We start from the raw sequence: 25,386 nt of genomic DNA on the forward strand, positions 1-25,386 counted from the left end.
ATGAGCCCATCTGCTGGTTAATTGCATACAATCCCTTAGAAAATAATTCAAAATTGTGACAGGAAAAAATCTGGAACAGGCTAAGGAGCACGTGTTGTTTTTTTAAGACTTTGAAAAACCAACGAGATGCTAAAAGAGAAAAATGGTAAACAAGTGCAAACCCAATAACACAAAAAGGAAAGAAAGATATTTTGTTGTGGAAATGATTTGCGGCTTCTGAAAACAACAGAATAGATACAGAGCAAGGGTTTGTATTTCAGTGGAAGCCACAGCATAAAACAAACAGCAGGAGTGCTGAATGTTCAAAGAAGCTGAAGGAAAGGATCGTCTGAGGCACAAGGGCCTTTTAAAGAGCGAGAGAGTAGAGCTGTTTTCCAACTTTGTCCTGCAGGTTTCTAGGTGTGCTGCAGTCATGTCTACACACGACAAAAAGGCCAAACATAAGGAGAAAAACATTCCTGAGACTTAACAACAATTGTTTGGACAGGGTTATGACAGAGGCCGGGAAAATGAAAAGGATTTCAAAGTGTGGAACAGGAGTGGTGCGATAATGTGACTAATCGAGGAACAAGGAGCAGACAACAGAGGATCAAAAGGAAATGCATGAAGAAGTTGGGGAGTGGTGACAGGGAGGAAAAAGGAAGATGGAGAGGAGGCTTTAGAAAAGTCGGCAACAGTGACAGCTGCAAATAAAGAGTGGCATAATGAGCGAATGAGGAAGGGGACAATCGGAGAAGACACATTAATTCAGTGGATCCAGAGATCCTCATTACTTTCCCTGTCTGAATTTGCCAGTAGTTGTGAAGTCATGGAAATGTAATTCTGCCACAATGAATAAAAGCTCATCGCTGACAGGAATTAAACATGCTTCACGGGGAGTAGCAGCTGAGGCAAATCTCAGGAGTGATTTCTTTCTTCCACATCCACATTTTTTTTTCTTTCTGTGTGTAGAAATATTTCTTCTTTTGCTATCGCCTATCCAGCTGGGGCAGAACCCACCTTATATGTAGGTAAATGCCACTTTCTGCACTAAAACCTTCAAACACGTAACCAGCTGATGTCTTCTTTTATATTTATTTTGAGCAAACAGCCAGCGGTTATGAAACGTGTGGGACGTGAGGGAGGAGATAACACGATGCAAAGCACTCATCGAAACACTGGTGACATCATCCCTGCCATGCATGTGCGAGTAGCAGCAACCTGCAGGATCGATCCTTTAAGTTAAAAACAAACAGCGGGCTGCTTCGTGCATTCAGTCAAACAGCTCTCAGAGTGACTTGAACAGCATGTTGGGGCAGCACCATGCTGTGGGGATAGATTTCTTTAGCTGAAACACGGAAGGGTCTGAATATATATATATATATATTTTTTTTATTATTATTTTTTTTTACAGATTTTCACTCTATTTTTAATAGAGTAAAAAAAAAACATTCATTAAAGCACACTGTCTCTGGCACACACACACATAAGTGATTCATGCAGTGATATAAAAAACAAAAGTGCAACATTAAGGTTGGAAATGCTTCTTTGTGTGTTTTTTTTCAGTACTGGGAGCTAATCACATCTTGCTGCAGGAGCCTTTTCTAATCACTTTAAATGCACTTTTAATGAGCGATGAATATTTACACCAACATTCTAACACCAGTGCTCCTCTAAAAACATGTTTGTTCATAATGTAGCATTATTAAACCATCTCTCCCTTTATTGCTGGCCTGCATGTGGCTTCAGTGCTGAGCTGAGAAGCTTTTATTGGGTCAGCAGCATCGCTGCAAACAAATCTTCACATTAGGATGTGTTGAGCCGGAAGAGGTCAGGGCACTGTTTGTTTAGCAGTCAGTCCTACTCTCAACTTTTCCCGGATTGTTTATATGTATATTTCTTGATTTTTGTTTCCAAGTTGTTCTTTTGGGAATGTAATGCATGAATCACCACATGGAGGAATCAGAAGGGAGCAGCAGCAGCAGTAGCATCTCTGGTGCCAGTGGTCAGACTCCGAGACAGCATGCGACCTACTTCATCAGTGCTCTCAGGGAGGCATGACAGACCCAAAACCACACGGGTGGACAGCAAGAAGAGAGAAGAAGGAAGAGGAGGAGGTGAGTTAGGCTAAAAGGGTTCAGCCAATCCCCCCCTCCCCTCCATCTGTCTGCCACATCCCTCTTCTCTGCATATCCTCCAGAGAGCAGAAACAGCAAGCCATGCAGAAACAAATGTTAAGATAAATCACTTCGATCTGAGCTGCTCGTCTCTCACATGTTCTTCCCTGGTGACATTTGCATTTCAAGTGTCCAATCAGACTATGACTCTTTCTTCAAATACTAAAAAAGAAAACAATGTTAAAGAAAAAGTGAGCATCCCTTTTTCTTAATATCACACAGCCAAATTCATTTTACTATTAGAGCTTATCCTTGTACAGCTTATGCTTTCTGGGGTGGTTTAAGCAAGGAGAGCAGTCCATTTTAACGTCTCGTTTGGATAACGAGGTGTGATATTGCCAAGATCTGAGACGCAGACAACCCCCACACCAGCAGCTAAAGACGCGGGGGCGAGGATGTCGCTTCATCATGGCAAAGACGTAAAAGCCTGCAGGTTTGTAGATGTCAAAGCAGAAAGTTCAAGTATGATGAGGAACACGCAGGGGGGAGGCAGGCATGTGTGGAGGATCCTCAAATGTCTGCTGGCACGTTTCAGCTTTAAATGAAATAATGTACAGGACACACACATGTGGCCTTTGAAGCTATGAATAATGCAGGTGGCGATGTGAGAAGTGACGGCACAACATGATATAGAACACAGATTGAGACAGATGACAGGCAAAGACAAACACATTTCACATTGCAAAGGGAGCCTATGCAAAGCTGACATCGTGTCTCTCCTCTCTGTCAGAGAACAGAAAAAGACAAATGGGGGTACAGAGAAGCACACGCTGTTAGATGTGAGTAATATATGGTGCGTTACTTGTTTCATTCAAGGATGTTAATGCTGCAGTCTTTGCAAGTTTTATTACATATAGGGATGGATTCACCTTCAGGCTCAGAAAAACATTATACCAGTGTGACACAGAGACCTGGCTTTTAAATTGATCAAATCTACATACACCAGGTATGAAGAGTTATGGGAGCTGCAGTCTTAAATTAGATCTAATACAATTACACTATTAAATCCCTATAGTCATGGCATTTCTCAATATGGTCAAGTTACAACCATAGACCCAAAAGTTTGCTGTTGGGATTTTATGTGATGAATTAACATAAAAGTTGGAGTTAAAAAAAACCCAACGAGATTACATAAATGCAAGGGATGAGGATTAGTGCCTCCAAGGTCTTGAGCTGGAAATGGGTAGAGTGCCTTCTCCAGGTTGGGGAGGATGTACTGCCCCTAGTGGAGGAGTTTAAGTATCTTGGGGTCTTGCTCATGAATAAGGGGGAAAGATGGCGCAGGAGATTCACAGGTGGATTGGTGCAGCGTCTGCTGTGAAGCGGTCTGTTGTGGTAAAGAGAGAGCCGAGCCAAAAGGAAAAGCTCTCGATTTATCGGTCGATCTACATTCTACCCTCATCTATGGATGGATGGAGAATACATGATGTTAAGCATCTCCTTTTCATGAAACTGCTACCATCATGGGAAATGTGTGTTCAGCATAATACAATGTTTTATATTTTTGTTTCCTGGTAAATGGCGACTTTGGCCTCAATATGATCAGAATCTCTCCTTCCATTTCTACCTGACTTACTGTAAAGTGGACTTTTACGATTTTCCTACAACAAAAGTGTTTTACCTCTTCAGATATGTGGATTTTTTAACTTCTAGTTAGGTTGACTCTTCTTTCCCCTCGGGCATGAACCTCTGCAACTCCACTAAGAATCATTATTTTTCCACTATACAATTTATTTTTAACTCTGATTTGCACTAAAAGGTAAAAGATTGACAAAAATGTACTTGTAACCTGAGAAAATGTAAATAAAAAAATGAAATAAAAAAATCAATATATAAAATAAACAGTATCCTATGATGTCCACAGTGATGAGGCTTGTACTGTAGCTTTTATCTATAACCAATCCTTAATAAACCCTTCATTCAATGCTTTAAAGCTGTATCTGATTGAGAATGACAATAATACTGTAAATCACAACCACTGCAACAGAGGGTGAAAATATATTCCTATGAGAAATGGTGTTCTATCAGAGTAGAGTTTTAACAACTTGGAGAATCGATGAAAAAGTGCCCTCAAGTTGATCTGGGGACTTTCAGTAGCCTGGAGTCTAATAAAAGTAGCTCTCATGCAATGAAGCCCTGATACTTGGACCGTTTTTAAGTGAGGATTGAGCCAACATGATAAAATCTTTTTTCTGATGGACTAGATTTTTTCAGATTTTATCAGTCAAATCCCTAAAATGAATCTTTATAGCATCGGTGTGAATAGATGCTCTGGTGAACCTATGATAACTTTGCAGCTTTAGAAGTTTAACCAACAGTTGTCTTGTCACACACATGATTTATGTTGCATAATGAATAATTAGACTTAGACTTGCTCCTTTGTACTACCCAATTGTTCTTTGCTGTGGTAGCATGCATTTGGAAACAGTTATTGTTCTGCTCTTGCCTCATTTGTCTTACATCACAGTTCTGTTTTTGCACCGAAGTGCAAGAACATCTACAAGCTGATTCCTCTTTTTAGGCAGTGCCACCCCCTCTCTCCATCTCTATGCTTTATACCCTTCATATTGGTAAAATGTACGATTTAGAGGATGGAGAAAGCGACAGGCAGCGATCGGCAGAGGTTGAAACAGGCTGTTACGTAAAGTCATGTAAACAGCTTTCTGCCCTCCTTTCCACCTCTGCTCTGCTCCCAGATGCTGTTTGTCTCTGAGCTTATTTCTGGCTTCTACTTTCGCTGCTCGACTAAATTCCAAAATTCTGATTCAGTACAGCATCTTGCTCGATCACGTGGACCAATTTTATTTATTTATCTTTCCACTGAATGGTCCTCACTTTATTCCACTCACTTTCATGTCATTTTTTTTTTGCTCCAGCATTTTCTCTCATAACTTGATTTTCTCCAACAGAGGCCAACTATTGCTTGTTCAGGCAAGCGTGAACAGATGTTGGCACTGATAGGCTACTGCTTACAGTGGTATTCGTCCTCACGGTTTCTTTCCAAATTGAATAGAACGCTCCCACTCCATCCAGTTTAACCCGAGTGGTAAGGGCCTTTAGCAAAACTGACAGCATCTGTGCTAAGCAAAGGAGCTCGGCTCAACACTTCTGACAAGGAAGAAGTAAAGCTCGGTTCAGCTAAGCCATGTAGGGGGGGGGCTTCTGAAAGGTTGACCTCTAACAGATCCGATTCAAGATTAATGAACTATTTTCAAACTGTTCCCTCACAAAAACTTATGAGAGAGAATAAATATCAAAATCTGTAAACAAATATAACTAAGAATTTAGAAAGAAAAAACTTTCCCACATTTGATTTTACTGTTAACTGCCAAGAATGAAAACCACACGTCTTCTTTCTCAGGGGTGATAATGATATAATTGTAAGGCCATCCGACGAAACGGCCATTTATGAGCCTACATCATGCGCTGGGAAAAACCTAAGGTGGTGACATTGATTTGTTTCAAAAACAAAAACAGAGTGCGGTGGTGGAAAGCTGATTATCCTAATGGAAGACTGATTTAGCTCTCATAAGCTGGAGGACGATCTTTGAGGTTTAACCGCTTCACACAGCCCTCTTCCTGTGGCTTCCTCTGACTGTTTGAGTGGCATTCCTATTAGACACTTTAAAAAGCTGCTCAGAATGATTGGTCAAAAAAACTTCCTTTGTGGGGCTTGTTTAATTGTCTTTACTTTTCAGCGTGGCCTCTGATGCCTGTTGGTAATTAGCTGATTAATCATATCTGACGACTCGTCGCTTTATCTCAGGAGATTTCTGAACAGCATGCAAATGAGCCGGAAAGCATAACACAAAGTTTTCCTCTTCTGCCTTCCTTTCCTGTGAGCAAGGATGGATTAAAAACCAAGAAGCGCTTGATTAGATTCTGACACCATATCTGCAGAACACGTGTCCTAGTAGAAAGCCGTCGTCACCTGCGCAGTTTACTATTGTCAATGCCGTCCGAGCTGCAAGCGCTACCCCTAAACTAATTGAAACAAGGTGCTCCATGGCCCCACTGATATCTGCAGCTACACAGTTCCCTGCAAATCCGCCAGAAAAAGAAGCTTGATTAAAATGTGCTTTCCTTTAAGGGCTTCATCAGTGCTGCATCCCACGGTGAGAAAATAGCTTTTCTCCCATACAAACAAGTTGTCAAGGACATTTTATCTCCCTGACACAGGTGGCGGGGGCTGGCTAACCGACAGGTGTGCTGCATATTACCCTGTCAATCTAAAAAAATTAACTTGAAAATGAAAACAAAAAGAGCCACTGCCGAGTTCATGCATATTCAACCAAATAGTTGAGCCTAGAGGTATTTCTAAATCTTGATTGTTTGGGCTTCTCTTTTGTCATTACTTTGTTAAAGTTGACTGCCAGCTAAAGAGACCACCTGGCTGAGCTATTGATTCTCAAACAACTCCTCTGAGAGCCTCTTAATTTCAGAATCATTAAAATATGACTTTTACAAGGAGAAAAATGCATGATTTTTTTTCTATTAACAGTTCAGCTTATTGAATTATTGCGAAACAGCATTAAGGCAGTTTCATCGTCACCTTTGTACATTGTAAAGAACATTTGGGAGGGGGAGGGAGAGATGCACGATTTAATGACTCACCAGCAAGTTTGTTAAGTCAAAACGTGTACATTTCCTGACAAGACTGCACCGAGTCTCATAGAAATTCAGAGGAAAATGTAATGCAACGCCTGAAGCTCATCTCTATTCTATCCCTCATCTCCATTAGGCCTTGATTTATCGAAACATCAAGCCAATTTGATGAAAATGCCCAGAGCCCAAATGTATAGTACATATCAAGTTTTAGAATATCCAACAGCAGATAGATGCAAGAATACTAAATTTGGTCATATTTCATTGATTAGAGTATGGGTTTTAGTGAGGTTTTTCATATTAAAAGATTTTTTTTTTAATTATAATAACCTTTAAGCAGGTAACCTACGTTTCACTAAGTTCACAATTTGTATTAGGCCGGGCATACATTGTGCAAGTTTTTCCCTTTTTGGGACGATTGTTCAGTTATACAAGAATCTTTTGGATCAGGACAAGTTTCAGCCTCATTGTGCGTCCTGCGTTCTGCAGTATACAGGGGGTAACGAAGAGCGATTAGCCTTTTTATTGACTACCTCCAGATCAAGAATGTTAATGTCAGGAGAAAATCAAACATGTTTTAATTTCAGTTTGCCCTCGTAAGGTGTTCGTGATCAAATCCTGCTGTTGAACCAGAGCTACGAGCAGATTTACCGGAAACTGGAGAACTGCGCATGTGCAAACAGGGGAGTTCTTTTTTGTCTTCTTTTAGATTGAAGAGTCCTACCAGCGTCATCACTGAGTCTGACTTGTGGTTTTTGGACGTACAGTGCGAGCAGGTAGATCGCATCAGAGCATCTGGTTGTACAGTAAAACATGCATCATGAGCTGTGAACTTTTAAATCCTGCAGTTTCATCATGCAGTTTGAGCTGTAGCTGAGTACAACTATTGAAAATATCGTAGAGTTAGTTTTAGTCCCTCTATTGATCTGGTGTAACATACTAATCCTAAATATTGTGTTTAAATCAAAATCATTATAATTAACAAAAATGAATAAAACCATCTGTCTGTGTATAATTAACTTGTATATTAAGTTTAACTTTGTATATTGATTTAATTAGTTGAGATATCTTTGCAGTAATTGTATAATTAATTAAGCATGACTGTATAAAAGCATTAATTTTGCACCAGCAGGAAAGCTAAAGACAATAATGGACTGCCCCTGTCACTTTAAATCAAAAGCATTGAGCTAGACCGCTTCAGAACATCCAAAGCCATTTTTGAGCTGCTCTGCAATTTGATGGGGTACCGCGCTGGAGCTGAGGCTCTGAACTGTGCTTTATAAGGAGAGGCTGGCTGTTCTCCCTTAAACTTAACAGTGTTACTATGGGAACGGGCAACATGCTTTTAAGGCTTGTATGATACCCTTTGGGAAATTCAGAGCTCCTGGCCATGTAACAGTATAGAACAACACTTGGAGCTTGTTTCCAACCAGCTTATTACTTCAGAGGCTAGAAAAAGACGACCAGGTGCTATGTGATGTTTAATATTCAGGACAGGTCTCACAGCAAATCTAATTCTAGATACCAAGGATAGAGCTCCGTTAAAGGAAATAAAGGCAGCTTTCAAAGTTGCAGGCCAGAAAAATTACATACTAAAACATAGAAATGACAAAATACAGATTTAAATTATATTTGTCAATATGTGAAAAGGAGGTATATCAAATTCCCAATTAAAATACAGAGACAAAATTAGTAAATACCAGTAAATATCAGACACCTTTTGGATACTAAGAAGACAAATCAAAAGCATCACAATGAGTGCATGGTTGTCATAAGCTAATGCTCTTAGAGTTAACCTGTACAGTGAAACAGTGAAATGGGTTAAAATGTTCTATTTGGAATTGACTGACTACTGTTAAATGAAAACAAGTGTTTTCATGTAGAAAAACTCGGTAATAAAATGTGAATCTTTCAATTCGCCTCTTCTGTAGTAATAAATGTGCTTATTGGGTCTGCAGAACCCAAAGTCAGCCTCTGTCCATTTCAGCTCCGGTCTCTTTGAAGATCCAATCCATTTGGGTCCTGTTTGATTCTGACAAAGAGATTTTGTTGCACAGCGTTTGTTTGAAAACAAGTCAAACAAGCCTCTAGCAAAAATTATTTAAATCCTTCAATGATTCATACATCTCAGGAGGAGAAGTCTGAACAAGTAGTTGCAGTCAGCTCGGAAGAAGTGGTTTTACGTGGTTTTGTGCTTTGAAAAAGCAAGAAAGACAATTATAATACCTCGTTTTATGATTCTTAATTGTGTGATACGAACACATTCTTCACGAAACATTGCAAATGTTGCTTCCTCCTGCCAAGAACAAGGAGTGATTTCACAGATTCAAAATCCATTATTCCTTTTGTTTCACCTGATGCCAAAACAACCCGTGAGTCTTTAAACACTCAGAAATGTAAAATAATAATGATTAAAAAAAAGCTGACAAACTGAAAGTGAGCACACTCCAATCATGTACCCACGCATTGTTCACTTTGCTCACACAATACAAAATTATGCAGACAAATGAGGAGAATAACAAAGACTATTGGGATGGCAGCATTGTGGTTTGTTAATTTCAGCAATCAATAAAGAAAGGAGAAATGGAAAATTACTTTGGTGCATTTGCTTTGTCTTTTTAAGAGAGATATAGTGTGTTAAGCCCCTTTGCAGCAAGCTGGTCCACAGTGATTTCCTGTTTCCGAAGGTTCTTTTAAAAGCTTTTGAGTTTTATTTTATTATTATTACTACACTTCTAAATTGGAACACAAAATGTATTTTATTTATTTATTATTTATTAGCCTCATCGCTGCAAGAGAAATAAGATATGTAAAGAAAGGCTGCAGAAGCAAATGATACTGTAAGGAACAGCTGCTCATTTCACAGGCGCAGTATTTCCAGAAACAAGAGTCAACATGCAAAGCAATGCAAGTTAGAACACGCTAGTTTCCCAGAAACCAAGCAGCTCAAAGAGAGAAGGAAAAAAGTGTTTCCAGTGTGGCCAGAGCAAAACTGGGACAGTCCCCCAACACCACGCACACAGCTGCTACCAATCAGAGGAAGATCCCCTAATCTTTAGGATGTATAGCGAGATCTTGTTTGTAATTGATAGCAGACGCTTTGTCGGTCTCCCATGGGTTAAAACCAAGAGGAACCACAGTGTCTGTGTGCCAGCAATTATGTGGCAGGGTAGGAAACTGAGTCAGTTTTGCTCAGCATTTTGTTTTCCCCGCAGAAGAGACAAAAGCAGAAGCTCAACGGCAGAGCAGGCAAGAGCAAGCCATGATCAATACAGTGTCCCTACCTAAAACCCAGAATTTTCTAGATGTTGTTTCAGGCGCTCATAATAGAACAGCATTAGTTTGCTCCCATACGTGTTTGGACGTGTGATGGGAGTGGAGATTTGTTCTAACAAGCTATGTGGAACTCTGATCCATAAACACCGAAAAGCACAGATGATTTGTGACAATTACCTGGTATGTACATGGGTGCAGCTTTAGTGCCTTGCAGAGAGATTCAAACATTTTGACACGTTGCATATTTGAATAACTTTGAATCACTTCAAACTCAACAATTTCTATTAAACTTTCTATTTTCCACTTATCTATAAAAGTCAGATTTGTAGAGTTTATATCTGACCTCTAGGCAAATCGGTGCTTCTGCAGAGTTAACATATCATCTGCTTTTTCACATGTCTGACGGGATTTTTGGCTTGTTGGTCTGTTTGTTCCCTGATATACTAGCAAAACCTTGCTACCGTCGCAGAACAGCTGTATTTATTACACACTACTTACTAATTATGTAAGGGGAATGGGGTTAACTGAGTTTTAATGAGTATATAAGTAATTTTGGTGTTTATTCATTTATTATTTTCCCTCCACTTTACAGTAATGCACAACCTTGTGTTGGTTTGAAATCCAGCTGAAACAATCGAATCCAAAGATGCAGTTTTAGAAAATGTGAAAATGTTCACGGGACATGAATGCTGTTTCAAGGCACAGCATCCAAGTCTGATGGATCCTGTATTGACCATGTCCTGTCAGATTTATGGAAGAGAGAGAGCAGAAAGAACAGAAAGAGCGGGCGTATTTGAACCTACCTGTGATGTTGACATCCACGATTCCAGTGCGGGTCCCGATGCTGTTGGTGGCGTCACACACATAGGTTCCAGCAAGATCATAGTTCACAGGCTCCTTGAAGAACAGGGTGTTGTTTTTGATCTCCACAGTCCTGGGTAGCGAGCCATTCAGACTATTGTAAAGAAAGAGTAAAGCGATCATTCAGACCACATAAAAAGGCAGAATTACTCCAAACCATAAAAGACAGAGGAAAAAAAAAAAACATATCTTCAAGACATATTATAAAAATCTCTAGTGGTGAGCATCCCTGCATTTGGGGGTGAAATAAATACCAAGAATATTTGACAGTGATGTATTTCAGATGTCATCCATCAAGTCCTAACAAAATTATGAGGACAGGGAATCCCAGCAGGTCCTAACAAGTAAGAAATAGCTGATGCTGCAGGACAGGGGATGTAGAATACGAAACAGACAGTAGTGGTAAAAAGGGGGGCTCCTTTCTCTGCTATAGCTCAGCTCACTTGGCTGAACTTAAGACTCAAGGGAGCTGTCAGGAGAGGCAGCTGATCAAGTGATAAATGCACATTCTATCAAATGCCGGGGCTGTTAAAAAGGCTACTGCCTATTCCTCCTGCCTCAAGGTGTTTGTCTTTACGGTTCACTATCTCAGCTGCGCTTAGACTCGTCCGTGTCCTTTTGATCAGGCCAGCCCACTTTTAAGGTCACAGATCATGAACGCGGGAAACCCTCCACTCTATTATCCGAAGTCACTTTTCACGGCGCCCACAGGTTGAAAAGAGGTTTCGACTTTCGTGACCATTAGCCGTTTCCACCCAAAGAGCTCCATCGGCTGCTCTGAATGGACTCGGCTTAAGAGGAGTTACAATTGTGATAAAGCTGAATAGATCTCCAGCCTGAATGCGGTGACAATGAGGATGCTGGCTCCAAAGACATTCTCTCATAACTCCTTGGTCGCAGAGAGATAGAGACTTTGTGAGGCGCTGCTGTGCGAGAACATTAAAAACAATATGGTGCTCCATTTACTGAAGTGAGAGAAAAACAGTATGAGATTACAGAGAGAAAACAAAATTAGACCTCATGCTAACAATGGTCACAAATCAGCCACTTGAGTTGCACTTTTAACAAGGCTCATCAATGACCATGGCTGCGCCTGTAATTAAAGCATCAGAACAGTGCTAAATGGAAATAAAAACCTTGTAAACAAGGTTGTGTCAAATATGCCAGGCTAAAAATATTATACTTTTTGAGGCTCATTTTTAACAATCGCTATTAAAATTTGATATTACTTTATTCTGCATTTTTTTAACATCAGAATACTAAAAAAAATACTGAAAAAATATCAAATTACACAGTTTTCAAGAGTGTGTATGAACCTTGTGGTTAGAACGCATATCACAGTAAAAAGGCAATAGAAAAGCTGAGCTTGAGTTGATTGTCCATTGTTCACCTTAGTGAAGCAATTGCAACAGGACCACAAACAGCCCCCAATACAGTATGTCACGATTCAATAATCAGTTAACTTGTGAACCTCTATCAAATGCTGAGTTCTGCAAAGCCCAATTGATTTGCTGCAGAAATGAAAGGCTTGCAAACCGCGATTCAACACTGGTTCTGCCATGACCAGCAATGTGTGCATGAGCTTGTGGATGTGTTTGTGTATGTGTGGCGGTGGTGATAGTGTGTGTATGGGCATGAATGGAGCCAGAGGGGCTGCAAAATAAAAGAGTAACAAACAGCTTGAGAGAGATACAGATTCTTTGATGACTGGCTGGGCTCTTCATGTATGCAGTGTCTGTGTAAAGATGCTGGTTTGAGGAGGCTGTAAAAGCCTCACATATTGGTTTCATTAAACACTTTTTTTCCAGGGAGAAAAACTACTACAGGAAAATATCTTCTTTAATCAAAGGTTAAACTACTATACAGTACATTGAACGGATGGAAAACATCTATATTAGCTACTACAACATAATTTATATTGAATATTCTTATTCACAAAAAGTATTTGGACTACTCACAGTGGAAGTGTCATGGTAGATTCAGGTTATGACATACATACAGAGATTTTGGCAATAATTTTGAAAAAAATAAGTTTTTAAATCCAGGTATACGGTATATAATGTAATATAGGATAGTTAAAATACAAAAAAACTTTGGTGCTGTTAATTTAATTCTATAATAATGCTTTAAAACTGTTAAAGCCTTGTCAGGTTTTGCTAATTAGTTGAATCAACAGAGCAACACAACAGGTCAGCTCAAGAACTACTTCCTTCTTTTCTTACTTCTCCAGACAAAGTATTGAAAAAGCGATGGTTACCACAGAAAGGGCAAATGGGAGTTTTACCGATAAAAGCTTGGGTTTTTAATCTAAAGACCTTTTTGATCCTAGAAATGCAAAAATCTAATTCTTTTGGTTAAGATTTCTCTTCTCCTTCTTCCAACTGCCACCATTATTTTTTTCCTAAGCAGATAGAAGGAATATTCCCAATACCCACCATCCCCAGAAAAACCATGTTTCACTGAAGTTAAAAATTATGGCAACAGTCAGATCATAATCATGTTGTGCTCCATTTAGTTTTCTTGCTAACTGCCTTGCATTCTCTCACCTCCTGAATGAGTTGAAATTCTTAAATCAGTGTGTATTCTATTGGGATTATTCCTGAAATTATTACTGATAATGGAAATAGCTATTGTGTCTTTGCATTCTTTTTAAGGCATGGAAGAAGATCTCATTTATAAATTTTTATCTGGTCAGACCTTGCAGAAAATGAGCCTTTGGTGTTTTGGTGTTAATCTCTAATTGACCCAAATGGTCAGTTTAATAGAACAGAATATGTTAATAAAAACATAATTTAATAAAGAAGGTATGCATCACATAAAAATCAGCTAAGGATGGAGTGGATATACGTTTATTTATTAGTGTCACACACAGGTTCAGTCCTTGTTCCTTCTTTTATTAGTGCAACCTCTTTTTATGTCAACTAAATACCAAGTAGCAGTGGCTATCAAATCTTAAATCTTGATTAAATGATGTTTTTACCAGGTAAACAGACACTTCTCTTTTATATTATTTGACCAAAACAAGCTAGGGTGCGAACTGTGGCCGTTGGGTAGCAGCATGGGATAATTGTAGGAAGAAGCTTCCTAAAGAGAAGGAACTGTAGGGGCTGAAAAAAAATATAAACTCTTCATCTGAGACCCTGCGACTTCTCATAGAAATATTATCTATAGTAGCATATATAGATATACGTCAGATCAAGTCTTGCAGGTTAATTTGAGGAACGTATCGCAATTAATTTAGCATAAATTTTTATCTTAAATGTCTGTGTGGCCACCAGAAAGACCAGAGGCCACGGAAATAGTTTAGAAAGACCCCAGAAGAACCAACAAGTGTGGTGTTTGTTGAGCTTTAAAACTGTCTAGATACCAATCTAAGGATCTCATGGCATCCGTGAAAGACAAGTCTAATCCAAAGAAACCCCACCCTGTTGACAGACCTACAAGAATGTACTGCAGACGTCTCCAATGCTCCAGGAAAACTTGAAATATTGTTTTTCTCACACTAATTTGTCAGAGCTTCTTCAGTAGCATGAAATGTTGTGTTACAGATGATTGCTGTGAATTCTTGCTACCATTTTCTTTGTCGGAGGGAATCATAAATAACTTTCCTTTTAATAGGAGAAGAGATTTCGTAAATGTTATCACATAGTATGGCATGTCTTCACTGTAAAAAAAAAACCTCTCAATGAAAGTAGTAAACATGGTGATCTATCCCCTTTGGCATTACCTCCAGAATGTTGTTTTTTTTGTTTTCCAAGTGTGCATGATTACTCTTCTGCATCCAACAGTGTTTTACTCAAAGACTGTCATCCTACCATAACAATTGACCTCATCCATAATATTAGTGGAAACCTAAGCGCAGATTCTTTCAACAGTCTTGTAAGACATTTAATTAAGCAGCACAACTGTTTTCAGGGGGAATATAAGCTTTTCATTGTATGACAAACTTTGTACTAATGTATTTCCTTCATGGTGAAGTAGTGTATATACTGTAGGGTTTTTATGCATCTAGCTCACAAGACAATATTTATTGTTTTTTTTTAAATAAAAACGAGAACTATCGTTTTTTGTAGCAAACAATTAGAGAAATTTTTAAAAAACAAGGAAGGGAATACTTTTTTGTGTAACAATCTTATATGTTAGTGCTGATAGTAAACTACAAAAAATACGCTCACATCAAGGTCATAGTCAGTTATTAGTGCACAGCATTGGTCATCACTCAGCTTCTGTTTTTTTTTTCTTTTGAATCTTTTTTTATAATACTTAAAATGTCCCCACTCCAATTTTTTTAAACTGACCAGAATTTCCTCATTGATTTTCTAACTCTTACTTTATCAGACAGAGAACAAACTGCTTCTATTAGTTTATAATTTGAGGAAATTTAAGTTATTTCTTTACTGTTACAAAAAACGATGTCTAAAATATGAGCGCTGTGTTACAATACGTAAACATTGTATTAGTAGGAAAACAAATGTTATCAAATAGACCAATAGCCACATTCTAATTGTATGCTAAGATCAACTTAGCAGTTTCTAGAGATAGATTTGATTTTGTTGAAAAAGTCAAAAAACGTTTACTTTTTATTGTTGGACCTGATAGCAAGCAAAATATTTAGACTAAAACCTAACATGGTCTAATTTCTTGCTCTAAAACAACTGAGAAAAACACATTGTCTATACAAATCTATGATTTATAAAGCCTTTTATTACTTGGAGTGTCATTAAAAATCGTTTTAACTGTAGGAGCTGTGTGAGAGAAAATCTTTCTGCAAAATCTGCAACATCTCAGGGGGAAAAAAAACTAAAACTTTGTATATCTTAATATCTGTAACTGGCTCTAAATGGATTGACATAGAAGAAAACCACAGCTGGTGACAAACAACCGGGTAGAAAAGTACCATGAAATAATGAACTGGTGGGTCATCAAATTCTCAAAAACCATTTGATTACAGCCGTCTAAACAAAGGGATCTAAAAAGTCTTTGTGGTCTCCATGACAGCAGAACTGGCTGTACTTTTTTAAACAAATCAGGACTTTAACGTCCTTTTAAAAGGCCAATAAGAATCTGTAAATTTCATCCACAGCTACTGGCGACTAAAGAAATTAACAAACAGTTGTCTTTTTGTGGCCTTTAATCAACATGACTAATAGAATCTCATTTTCAGCAAAGAGATAAGCAAGCCAGCTAATTAGAGCCGAGTTTGAAGTTATCACACTGTGAAATGCATTAATAACAAAATACAGATTTCTTGATTTATGCAGAGCTTTGTCTTGAGAAACGCAAAATGCCTTTAAGGATGCGATGAGGCTTTCTTGTCTGCTGGAAAATAGCTTTTTAATGAAAGCGGGAAAAAAAAGAAAACCTGAAATCTTATCACACAAGTACTTCAGTTGTAAATGATAATAAAGAACTCTTGTGCCACATTTTTTCATCTTGTGCCCACTAAGGAAATGAAAGGATGCCCTGAAAACCAAACTTTTTAAAAATAAATGATAAAGTTCAAACAGATCTTTTTGGCTGGAAACCCTTTTTGTGAAATTGTTCAAAAATTATGTTCAGATGGAAACCTTAATATCAGGATGTCTGCAGATAGAATAATAATTATAAGTAGGAAAAAGTACAGACACCCAGTCTAGCAGAAACATGAACATTTATACCAAAAACATTAGCTGTAATTAGAATTGGCTGCACCCCCTCATGGATGTGTTTATGATGCAGTTCTGCCACATCGTTCCATCACAGCCTTGTGCTGACCTCCACAGTGGAGCCCAGGGGGAACCTTCACAACAGATTTGGCTTCTCGTTTCCAGTGCGGCAATGGCCGTCCTCTCCGATCCGTCAGCCCTGTGCCCTCGTCTCTCTATATCACATCTCTTCACCCTCCCCCTCTTTTCTTCCCATCTCCCCTTGCTTCAGACAGAAAAAGGAAAATACATTTTCTTACTGTCTTGTTTTGTGTTTTCAGCAGAGTTCTTCCTCCGAGAGATATATGAATGTGCAAGGAAGAAAAAAGAAATCTGCACAGGTCTTATTAAAATGTCTTTGTTGTCTTTGGAGCAGATACAACGAGGCCACACTGGTCTATTAAATCACCTCCGATCTAACACTGTTACCCTCAATCTTACCTTCATGAAGCAATTAACGGAAACATTTCTCAGTTCTAACACTGCTTGTCATACCGGGTTCCTGCAGCTTAAGGCAATTAAAAGTAATATTTTTTAAGACTTTATTATTGTCATTTGAAATTAAATTCAAGACCAATTTCACAATTATGACAAATGTAGGGGGTGTGAAAAAACAAATAAAAGCTAATTAGGTCTGGTTTTTAAATTCATGAATTTAAGACTTTTTAAGGATCCACGGGAACCCTGTCAAAACTGTCTATGTACTCCATTTTTTGTTTAGAAAAGGATTAATTAATTCATCTAACATAAACTATAGCAAATACTTCCATTTGCACAATGTCAATAAGAGGTTTCTAAACTCTTATCATAGGGATACATTTCATTAGTAACGGGCTTTAAATAATGGATTCACGCCTTTATTTTGACAGGATTTAATGAAATGTCCATTAAATTAGAATTTATTGCAAATTTATACCTAAAAGATGCAGAGTAAAAAAAAAACATCCCTATATATAGACAATGATTGCAAAAGTTTCTCTTTTCAGTTAGCAGATGTACAGCTTGCTTCTTTATACTTTTATATATATGGATTTACCACCTATGCGTTTTGTTATGTGATGCCAATATTCTGAGTGGTTATTTAAAATGTCCCCTATGTATGTATTTCTTCCTCCTCTTGCAGTGCGATCATGGCCAAATCGGAACTACTGATCTCAGCCGGTGTAATGGTTTAATCTACGACTTCTCAGCTTCAGTAGGCCCCTCAGCGTGTCAGGGATGAGCCGCTGCTTCCATGCCCTGCTGGGAACACAGCCACGGTAACAATAATGCTTTCTCACTTCACTACCTGCATGCTGGCCAAAAGACTTCAAAGCAAAACTGCAAACACAAAGTACAAAGTGTGCACCGTTTGCATTTATCTCTTAGTATCTGTGACCATCAAGTAGACAGCCGTGTGTGTTGCTGCTATAATAGGCCCATTGTGCTCTGCTTCTGGTTTTATCTTCATTACCTGTTATACAACAAAATACGAGGCTGTTGCTTTATCTTGGATGATTGGTTTCTTGTGTATAAAAACGTCAGGAAAGTGCGCTTTTATTCACCATTCCCACTCTGTGAAATGACCCTCCTGTGCCAAAGCAACACCTTGACAACAAGATTTAGATTTCCCCACAAATCTATGGTGAGAGAAACAACACGCAGCCATGCTACATCTTGTTTTCTGAGCCTTTAAGGGCTTCGGTGAGGGTAAGTCAGACTTACAGCTTCCACTGGTAGATGGTCACTGGGGGGTTAGCATCAGCCCTGCAGGTCAGCTGAACATTCGGACGGTTCAGGTACCAGTTTCCATCGAACCCTTCGATCTTCACCTCGGGTTCATCTGCAGGGAAGGCCCACTGATGTTAGGTTTTAGCACAACACTTAAGAGGCAAAGATGATCTAAAACAGTTACATTAAAAGACACATAATCCTTTTTTTCTCACTGACATTTCATGATAACCATTTTCGCTTTTAGTAAGTTAGGACTCCCCAAAAACTTTATCTATGTGCCTTATGTGTGAATAATACACAAGATATTTATTATTCAGTTTTATTTTTACTTTATAGAAGCTTATAAACATGCATCAGCTGCAACTAACAATTATTTTGCAAATCGATTAATCTGTCAATTATTTTTTATTGATTTATTGATTAATAATCAGATAAGGATTCTTAAAGAAGATTTTTTTTACAACATTAAACCAATGAGAAACTGAAACTTTTGTATATTGACAAATTTCTTTTTACAATATTGGTATAATTACTGCTCTAGGTGGGTTGCTCTGTCAGCTAAAGGCATGTTTATATGTCTATACTCAAGTTAACGATTAATCTATTACTAAAATAGTTGACAGTTATTTCAATAATAGATTAATCATGATTAATCCGTTTAATTGTTTCAGCCCTAATTTCAGCATTTGCTAGAATTGACTTTTAAACTGTCTGATCTGGATATAATGTTCTGGGTATTTTTTCACAAGCTTCTCACAATAGTTTGCTGAAATTATTGCCCATTTCTACAGACACATCTTTCTAACTTTGGTCAAACTCAATTTTAAACTCTTTTATCCTTCTTTCAACTTGATACCATCTTTCGAAGTGTTGCTAGTTTCCTCAGTTTTCCATCCAAATTAATGATTTCTTTGAAAAACCACTGGACATTTCTGAGTGCTTTTATTTGTTCTATATTTTATGTATTCTGCCTTCTAATGTTCCTTTCAGCGGAAATATCTAAGAGTAGTTTATATGTGGATCCTAAAACCAGGACCAGCTATCAGCTTCACAAAGTCTTTTGATTGGATTTCTTGTAGGTTTTTTTTTACACGTTTGAACCAGATTGGTTTAGTAGTACAAATGTCTTCCTGATATATTGATTAATTTCCTTTAATATCTAGCAAGGCAACGGTATCTTTGTGATGAGATGTCAACAAACATGTCTTCAATTAAATGAAATTATGTTAACAAATGGTAATCAAGCCAAACCTACAAAACCTACGTTTGAAAGTCAAAGTAAACCTAGAGTACAGAAAGTTTTGGTTTAGAAGACAATAATAAATATTCTGTCATTTACCACAAAGAAAATATTTTAGTAAGATTAACTGACCAGAAACAGCAAATGCTGAGTCTGATTTGATGTCAAACAGTCAGAAGGGAAAAAAGTACTGCGTCCTTTTATACTGTGGATTTGAGCATTGGGTAATAGGAGCTGTAACACAAATGTGTCAAGTCTGAAAAAATAAATAATCTTCCAATCATAATGAAAGACTGTAGATTGCTTCAGCTTTTGCATTTCAGCTTTATGTCAACAAGCTTTGTGTTTCAGTATAGATTTTTCTCTGTATAAATGTTTAATCTGAAAGTGTCGAGTTGAAACATCAAGGATTTCAGCTGGTTTATTGCAAACCTCAGTGGCTGAAATCCCCCTAAAAATGGATCTTCCTGTTTACAAGAGAACACATAACTTTTACAGTAGCGAGTTTCTTACATTGCACATTGAGCACCACGCTGTCTGTGATCCGCTCTTTTTGGTAGGTTACGATACAGGTCAGCTTCTGTTTGTGGGTCTCGCGGCTCGGGACCACCACATAGTTGCTCCTCACTGTCACCGTGCCGTTTGGGTTGCGAGTCTCCTGGAAGGTGGCTTCCCCCTTCAACCTAGTGTCCCACTTGATGACACTTGGGGGCTTTCCGTTGGCGGAAACGCAGGTGGCAACGGTCATTTTGCGCTTTTGACCCCTGGCCACAATTGTCGGGGCCGTCAGGGTCATACGGGTTGTTGGCCGAGCTGTTTGAGGAAACAAAATAACATTAGCACCGTGCTAAAAATCAAAAAGTAACAGATGATTGATCTTAACTGATCATGGTAGACATGTAGTGGATTGAAGAGGTACAGATACAGCAGGCAACATGAACCAGGATAGATTTAGTATTTTTTACAAACGAGTTTTAGAGCATAGAACAGGCTGGCACACTTAGACACTCTCTTTTATAAAAATACAGACTATTAAAAATAATAGCTATAGCATTCCGTCTATAAATGCAGATATCATAAGGTTGAGGAGTTTTAAATTCATACAATGAGCACGATTTCTCTGTGACAAGCTATTAGTATTTAACCTCTGAAGATTTTGTTCTACCTAAAAATTCAACACCACAGATAAGAGACCTTGGACTGAAAGTGATAAAAAAAAAAAATATGTTATTATTTTTTAGAGCAATTCTGTTGTCATGCTTAAATTGAGATGCTATGCTTTTAGGATCCCTTATAATCTTTCGCCTTTGTATAAAAACAGAAAAACCTTGTGTTGCTTTGCCTCCTCTTTAACACATCTGCATCAGATATGCATAAAAGACCTTTATGGCAGGACAGCTAGAAAAAAAAAACTGTTTAAATGCTAGAAACTGTAGCTGTAACAGAGAAATTACAATTGGCGAAAACATCATTAACATATCAAAGCCTCACATGACCGTAAACTCTAGGTTGGACATGGGACTCTGATCAGTGGATCTTAATTAAAAAATCTTAGTGAGGAAGAAGAGCAACAGTTTCATCTATGAAGTAGATTAAACTAAAGGGCTGGAATGAAAATGGTGTTAAATCCATCCTCTTCTACTCATCAAAGGCGAAGGAGTTGTCAAAGCTGCAATCGCCAATCCAGATGCACAGTCATCCAATTTCAGTCCTTTGTGGGTTGCCAATTAGCACTCTACTTTCAGTACATCAAAAGGAAGGGTTGAGTTTAAGCGAATGCATAACTGAAATGGAGCAAAGACGAAGCCTCTTTGAACAGTGATGGTTGGTTATCTGCATGCAGGTTCCTGATATTCATGGAGATGTTGCCTAAAAAGTCCTGGGAGGCTTAGCGGCATAGAAATGTGAGCTCAGAGCTGCCAAGAAGTGCTCAGGGGGAAAACTACTCAAGTCAAGTGTTTTTTTTTTCTTTTTACTGGGATTCAATAGAAAATACACTAGCACTTAATCACTAATTAACTCTCTAATCAGAAAAAGCCAACAACCCTTTCAAAACTTCTCTTTTTAAGATTAACTACATCTCAAACACAGCGTTTTTTTTTCTTGCAAGGTGTGACAGTTTGAACCAAATCACACACTCTGAAGTGGCCTTATTGATTTTTGTCTCACCTTTCATTTTTATTGACTGCCATCTGTGGTGGCTTCCTGTTTTATAATCTGGTTTCAGGGTTAACGTGCCCATCATCACATTAAGAGTGTGATTTTCACAACATGTACAGTATGTCCTGCAGAGGGATAAAAGCCTAGGAGATGGATTGGGCCACAGGGGTTAGAAATTTGGTTCAACTACATCGGACATTTACTGCAGCACAGCACAGTTATAACGCCTGGTGAAGGTTAAATATTCCTTTAACCTTTAGCATTTTTTACATAACAAGCACAACCTTCAATTTTCTTAAGATCTTTATTGTAAAATAGAAGGAAGATGATTCACGATTTTATTTTTCACCACAAAAAGAAGAGCTGAAAAGTGTGCCATATATTTGTGTTCAGTATTGTTCTAAATCATGAATATTTTGAAACTTAATCCACTTCACTTAAACAGACCATAGGTGTGGCAATATGTTCAAGCTTATGGTTTGTTGGAAGATGCATGTCCTGCAAGACTTCACCTTTTCCTTAAAGTATTGCCCTGATTTTAACTTTAATCATCTTCCCAGCAACCTACACCAGAGGTGGACTGCTGTCTCTTGGTAAGTTTTCAGGTTACATATCAAATAGGGGTTTGGACAAAATGTATTTACAGATATATTGTGATTTTTGGCTGCCCAATATAATACCGATCTTTCAGTTCCCACTACTGATTTAACAAAAATGTATTTAATCTAAAACAATGAGGGAAAATGGGCTACCTCTGCACCGCCACTGTGGCAGATAGCGCCGTGTGCTGCAGCACCATTTCTGTGGTTGAGGTAGTCACAGTAGGAGACCTGGATTGCTCGAACTCCAAACAGCATAGATTCTGATTGTATTATACAGCACCTGCTTTTTTATATACATTTAATTTTAATAGCTATAACTATAAAATATTGTATAGTAGTAGGTAGTGACCCAAGTATTGTGACACTTATCGTATCGCAACATACATGCCAATACTGACCCCTAATATCAGACATTAATATGAGATGTTTAAGCTTAAGATATTCCTATGTATCATATATCATTTACCTCAAACTGATTTAAAATGTTCTACAACTTTATTTCTGACGCTAGATTTTTCTTTGATCATCATCATATCATTTGATGAGCAGAGCTTTCTGACAGGTCAATTCTGGTGGTAATTGGTTGCCTACATCATTTTCTATGGCCAATTAAGGCATTAAAAAACAAATTTTCATCCGTTTTCGTCAGACACAGATTCTATTTAAAATCATCCAAATTGCTATTTGTCATATGACAAAATGTGAAAAGATTTAAGGGATGTCAATGTGCATTTGGGTCTTTTTATACCACAGACCAGGCCAAAAAGGTAAGGAAATATCTGACTTGAGATCTTCCATATGATACAAATCATTTTACTACAAAGCTTGCCATAGGGGAACATTAAGGAGCCGACTTTGGTTTTCCTTTATCTGGAGGATGTTTGTTTTCCCTGGTATCTAATTCTGAAAAAAAAAATTGCCCAGTTTCTGTCTTATGTCATACTGAAAGTACAACTGGGTGGAAATTTAAGATAACAGATGGGGCTCATCAGATAAGCAAAAAGTTGTTTGAAGAAATGACTTCTTAACTGATGTTCAGATGTTTTACCAGTTTCTTTTCCTGCATTACAACTCATCTTATTCAAAGCGACAGTTGCAAAATATGCTCAGGTGTAGATATATTTGTTTAACAACTTGTCGAAACTTGCAGTAGCAGGAAGGCTGCGGTCTGAATGCATTTCCTTTTTTCAAGTTTGTTTCATTGAATGAAAAATTTGACTTTTTGTGTTCTTATTTCTTTTTGAGAGTTTGACTCTAGATGATGCACACTGAACTTAACCAACTCAAACCGATTCACAATAAAAAATATCTATATCCTTAAGCCAATTCAAGAGATGAGAGTACAGAACACTACCCAGTAGGACCATTTAGTTTAAATAAGATACATAAAATGAGCATTAACTTTGAATTCACACTCTGATATTGATGTTAATTATGTCTCCAGAGGGTTGTGTTGAGAAATAAATTGTAATGATGATGGATCTTCAGGTGCAAAATAGTTTTTAAAGAAAGAGCAGATCTTCAAAGAAGATGTAAAGTGATTTGCATTCAGCAGACTGCATGTGTAAAACTTTTCTTTGCGTTTCTGCCTTCATCAATATGTAGATAATGGGCTAATGATTAAAACCACTACAATATATGGGTGGATGATGTGCAAATTTCAACATTTACCAAGTGCAAATGGATTAATAATGTAATTATTAGGTGTTATGATTATTATTTTTTTAATAATCATTATTAAACCCAACTACATGACTTAGAACCTCTTCATTATTGTTGCGGTGCCATAAAACATGCAATCGGTTAATTTTTATGGGGTGGAACAAAACCGCTATGCATGTCTGTGCAATTTAGCCCCCCCTTATTTTGAATCTTTGAATATTATGCCCATAATGTTGTCTTACCAAACACAGTCAGGTTGACCATGTTCTCCCTGTTGCCTGCTGGAAATGTGGTATACTCGCAGATGTAGGCTGCCTCGTCAGAGAGCTGCAGGTTGGAGAACACGATGGTGGTGTCCTCCAGTGATGGGCGATAGCGAACCTCCGCCTGCTTAAAGGCCACCCGCTCCTTGAAAGGCGGCAGGACAGACACACCCAGGGCCGGGTTGGCGATGGCAACGTTCTGCTTGGTGACGTTGACCAGCTTCTGCCAAGTGACCTGGGAGATCTTCACAGGTGGGTTACTATTGACGAAAATGCAGCGCAGCTCCACTTGTGAGCCAACAAAGCCAGACTTGCTGGAGTCCATCTGTACACTCTGTCCATTTGCAGCTGTACAAAGAAAGACATAGACAGAGAGGGGGAAAATTAATTATGATTAACAAGAGTGCAAGGCTAAGCACAAGCTCTTCAGTCAATAGCTAGGACATGCACTGAAAGTCAAAGAGTCAGTTTAGCCTCCTAGGTTCTACATGCATACTCACAGTCCACCTCACAGATAAGGCCACAAACTCCTTTGTGCTACACATATCTATCCCTACACCTCAGTGGAAAAAGTATGGTACATGCTATTATCATAATGGGTACATCCATACAGCCCTGTCTTTGTCTGCGACGCTCCAGTTTCTGATGAGATGGGCGGGTCGAGTAGGAGCCAATGCATCACTAATGAACAAGTACAAGGGCAGAGAGTTGGAGCCAAGTCATCGAGAGCCGTGCTCCCCTCCATTCCGCACAGCAACGCACCGGGTAGCCCATTGTAATTTTAATTACTTTTGCACACAAATACCTCAGTGATTGCCTGGAGCTCCTATTAAAAGACACAATGTGGAGTCCGTGCAAAAAACAATAAGAAAGCACGCATTAGCTATAATAAAAACCCAACAATCACACACCACTTCCTTTCTGAGTATGTCTGTAGCGAGGTTGGTAGCAAAAAGAAAAACAATTAGTTGGTGAGAATGGATGATTAATCTCATCTGTTCCTTACAATTTATTTCATGCTATCTTTTCTGTTTGTACATTTATATTTTACTTTTATTGCAGCAGCATATTCCCACAACCAAAACACTTCAAAAAAATAAACATACTTTTATTGGCCCCTGTAACAATAGCTATACAACAGATATAACTGAAGCCTTTATGAGT

At 38.2% G+C, this 25,386-nt stretch overlaps 1 protein-coding gene across 6 annotated transcripts in view; it reads right to left on the reverse strand.

Annotated features, from left to right (window-relative positions):
* nectin1b (nectin cell adhesion molecule 1b) overlaps nucleotides 1–25,386 on the reverse strand; it is a 263,397-nt gene that overhangs the window by 164,079 nt on the left and 73,932 nt on the right. For all 6 annotated transcript variants that reach the window (XM_038282818.1, XM_038282820.1, XM_038282819.1 and 3 more), the window contains exons 2-5: nucleotides 24,202–24,570; nucleotides 20,049–20,348; nucleotides 18,287–18,404; nucleotides 10,841–10,992 (exon numbers count right to left, since the gene is read on the reverse strand). In XM_038282818.1, coding sequence (XP_038138746.1) covers nucleotides 10,841–10,992; nucleotides 18,287–18,404; nucleotides 20,049–20,348; nucleotides 24,202–24,570 — 939 coding nt within the window. The remainder of the gene's footprint in view (nucleotides 1–10,840; nucleotides 10,993–18,286; nucleotides 18,405–20,048; nucleotides 20,349–24,201; nucleotides 24,571–25,386) is intronic.

Source organism: Cyprinodon tularosa, unplaced genomic scaffold (assembly GCF_016077235.1).
Source record: "Cyprinodon tularosa strain WSP-4 unplaced genomic scaffold, ASM1607723v1 ctg188, whole genome shotgun sequence".
Lineage (NCBI taxonomy): Eukaryota > Metazoa > Chordata > Actinopteri > Cyprinodontiformes > Cyprinodontidae > Cyprinodon > Cyprinodon tularosa.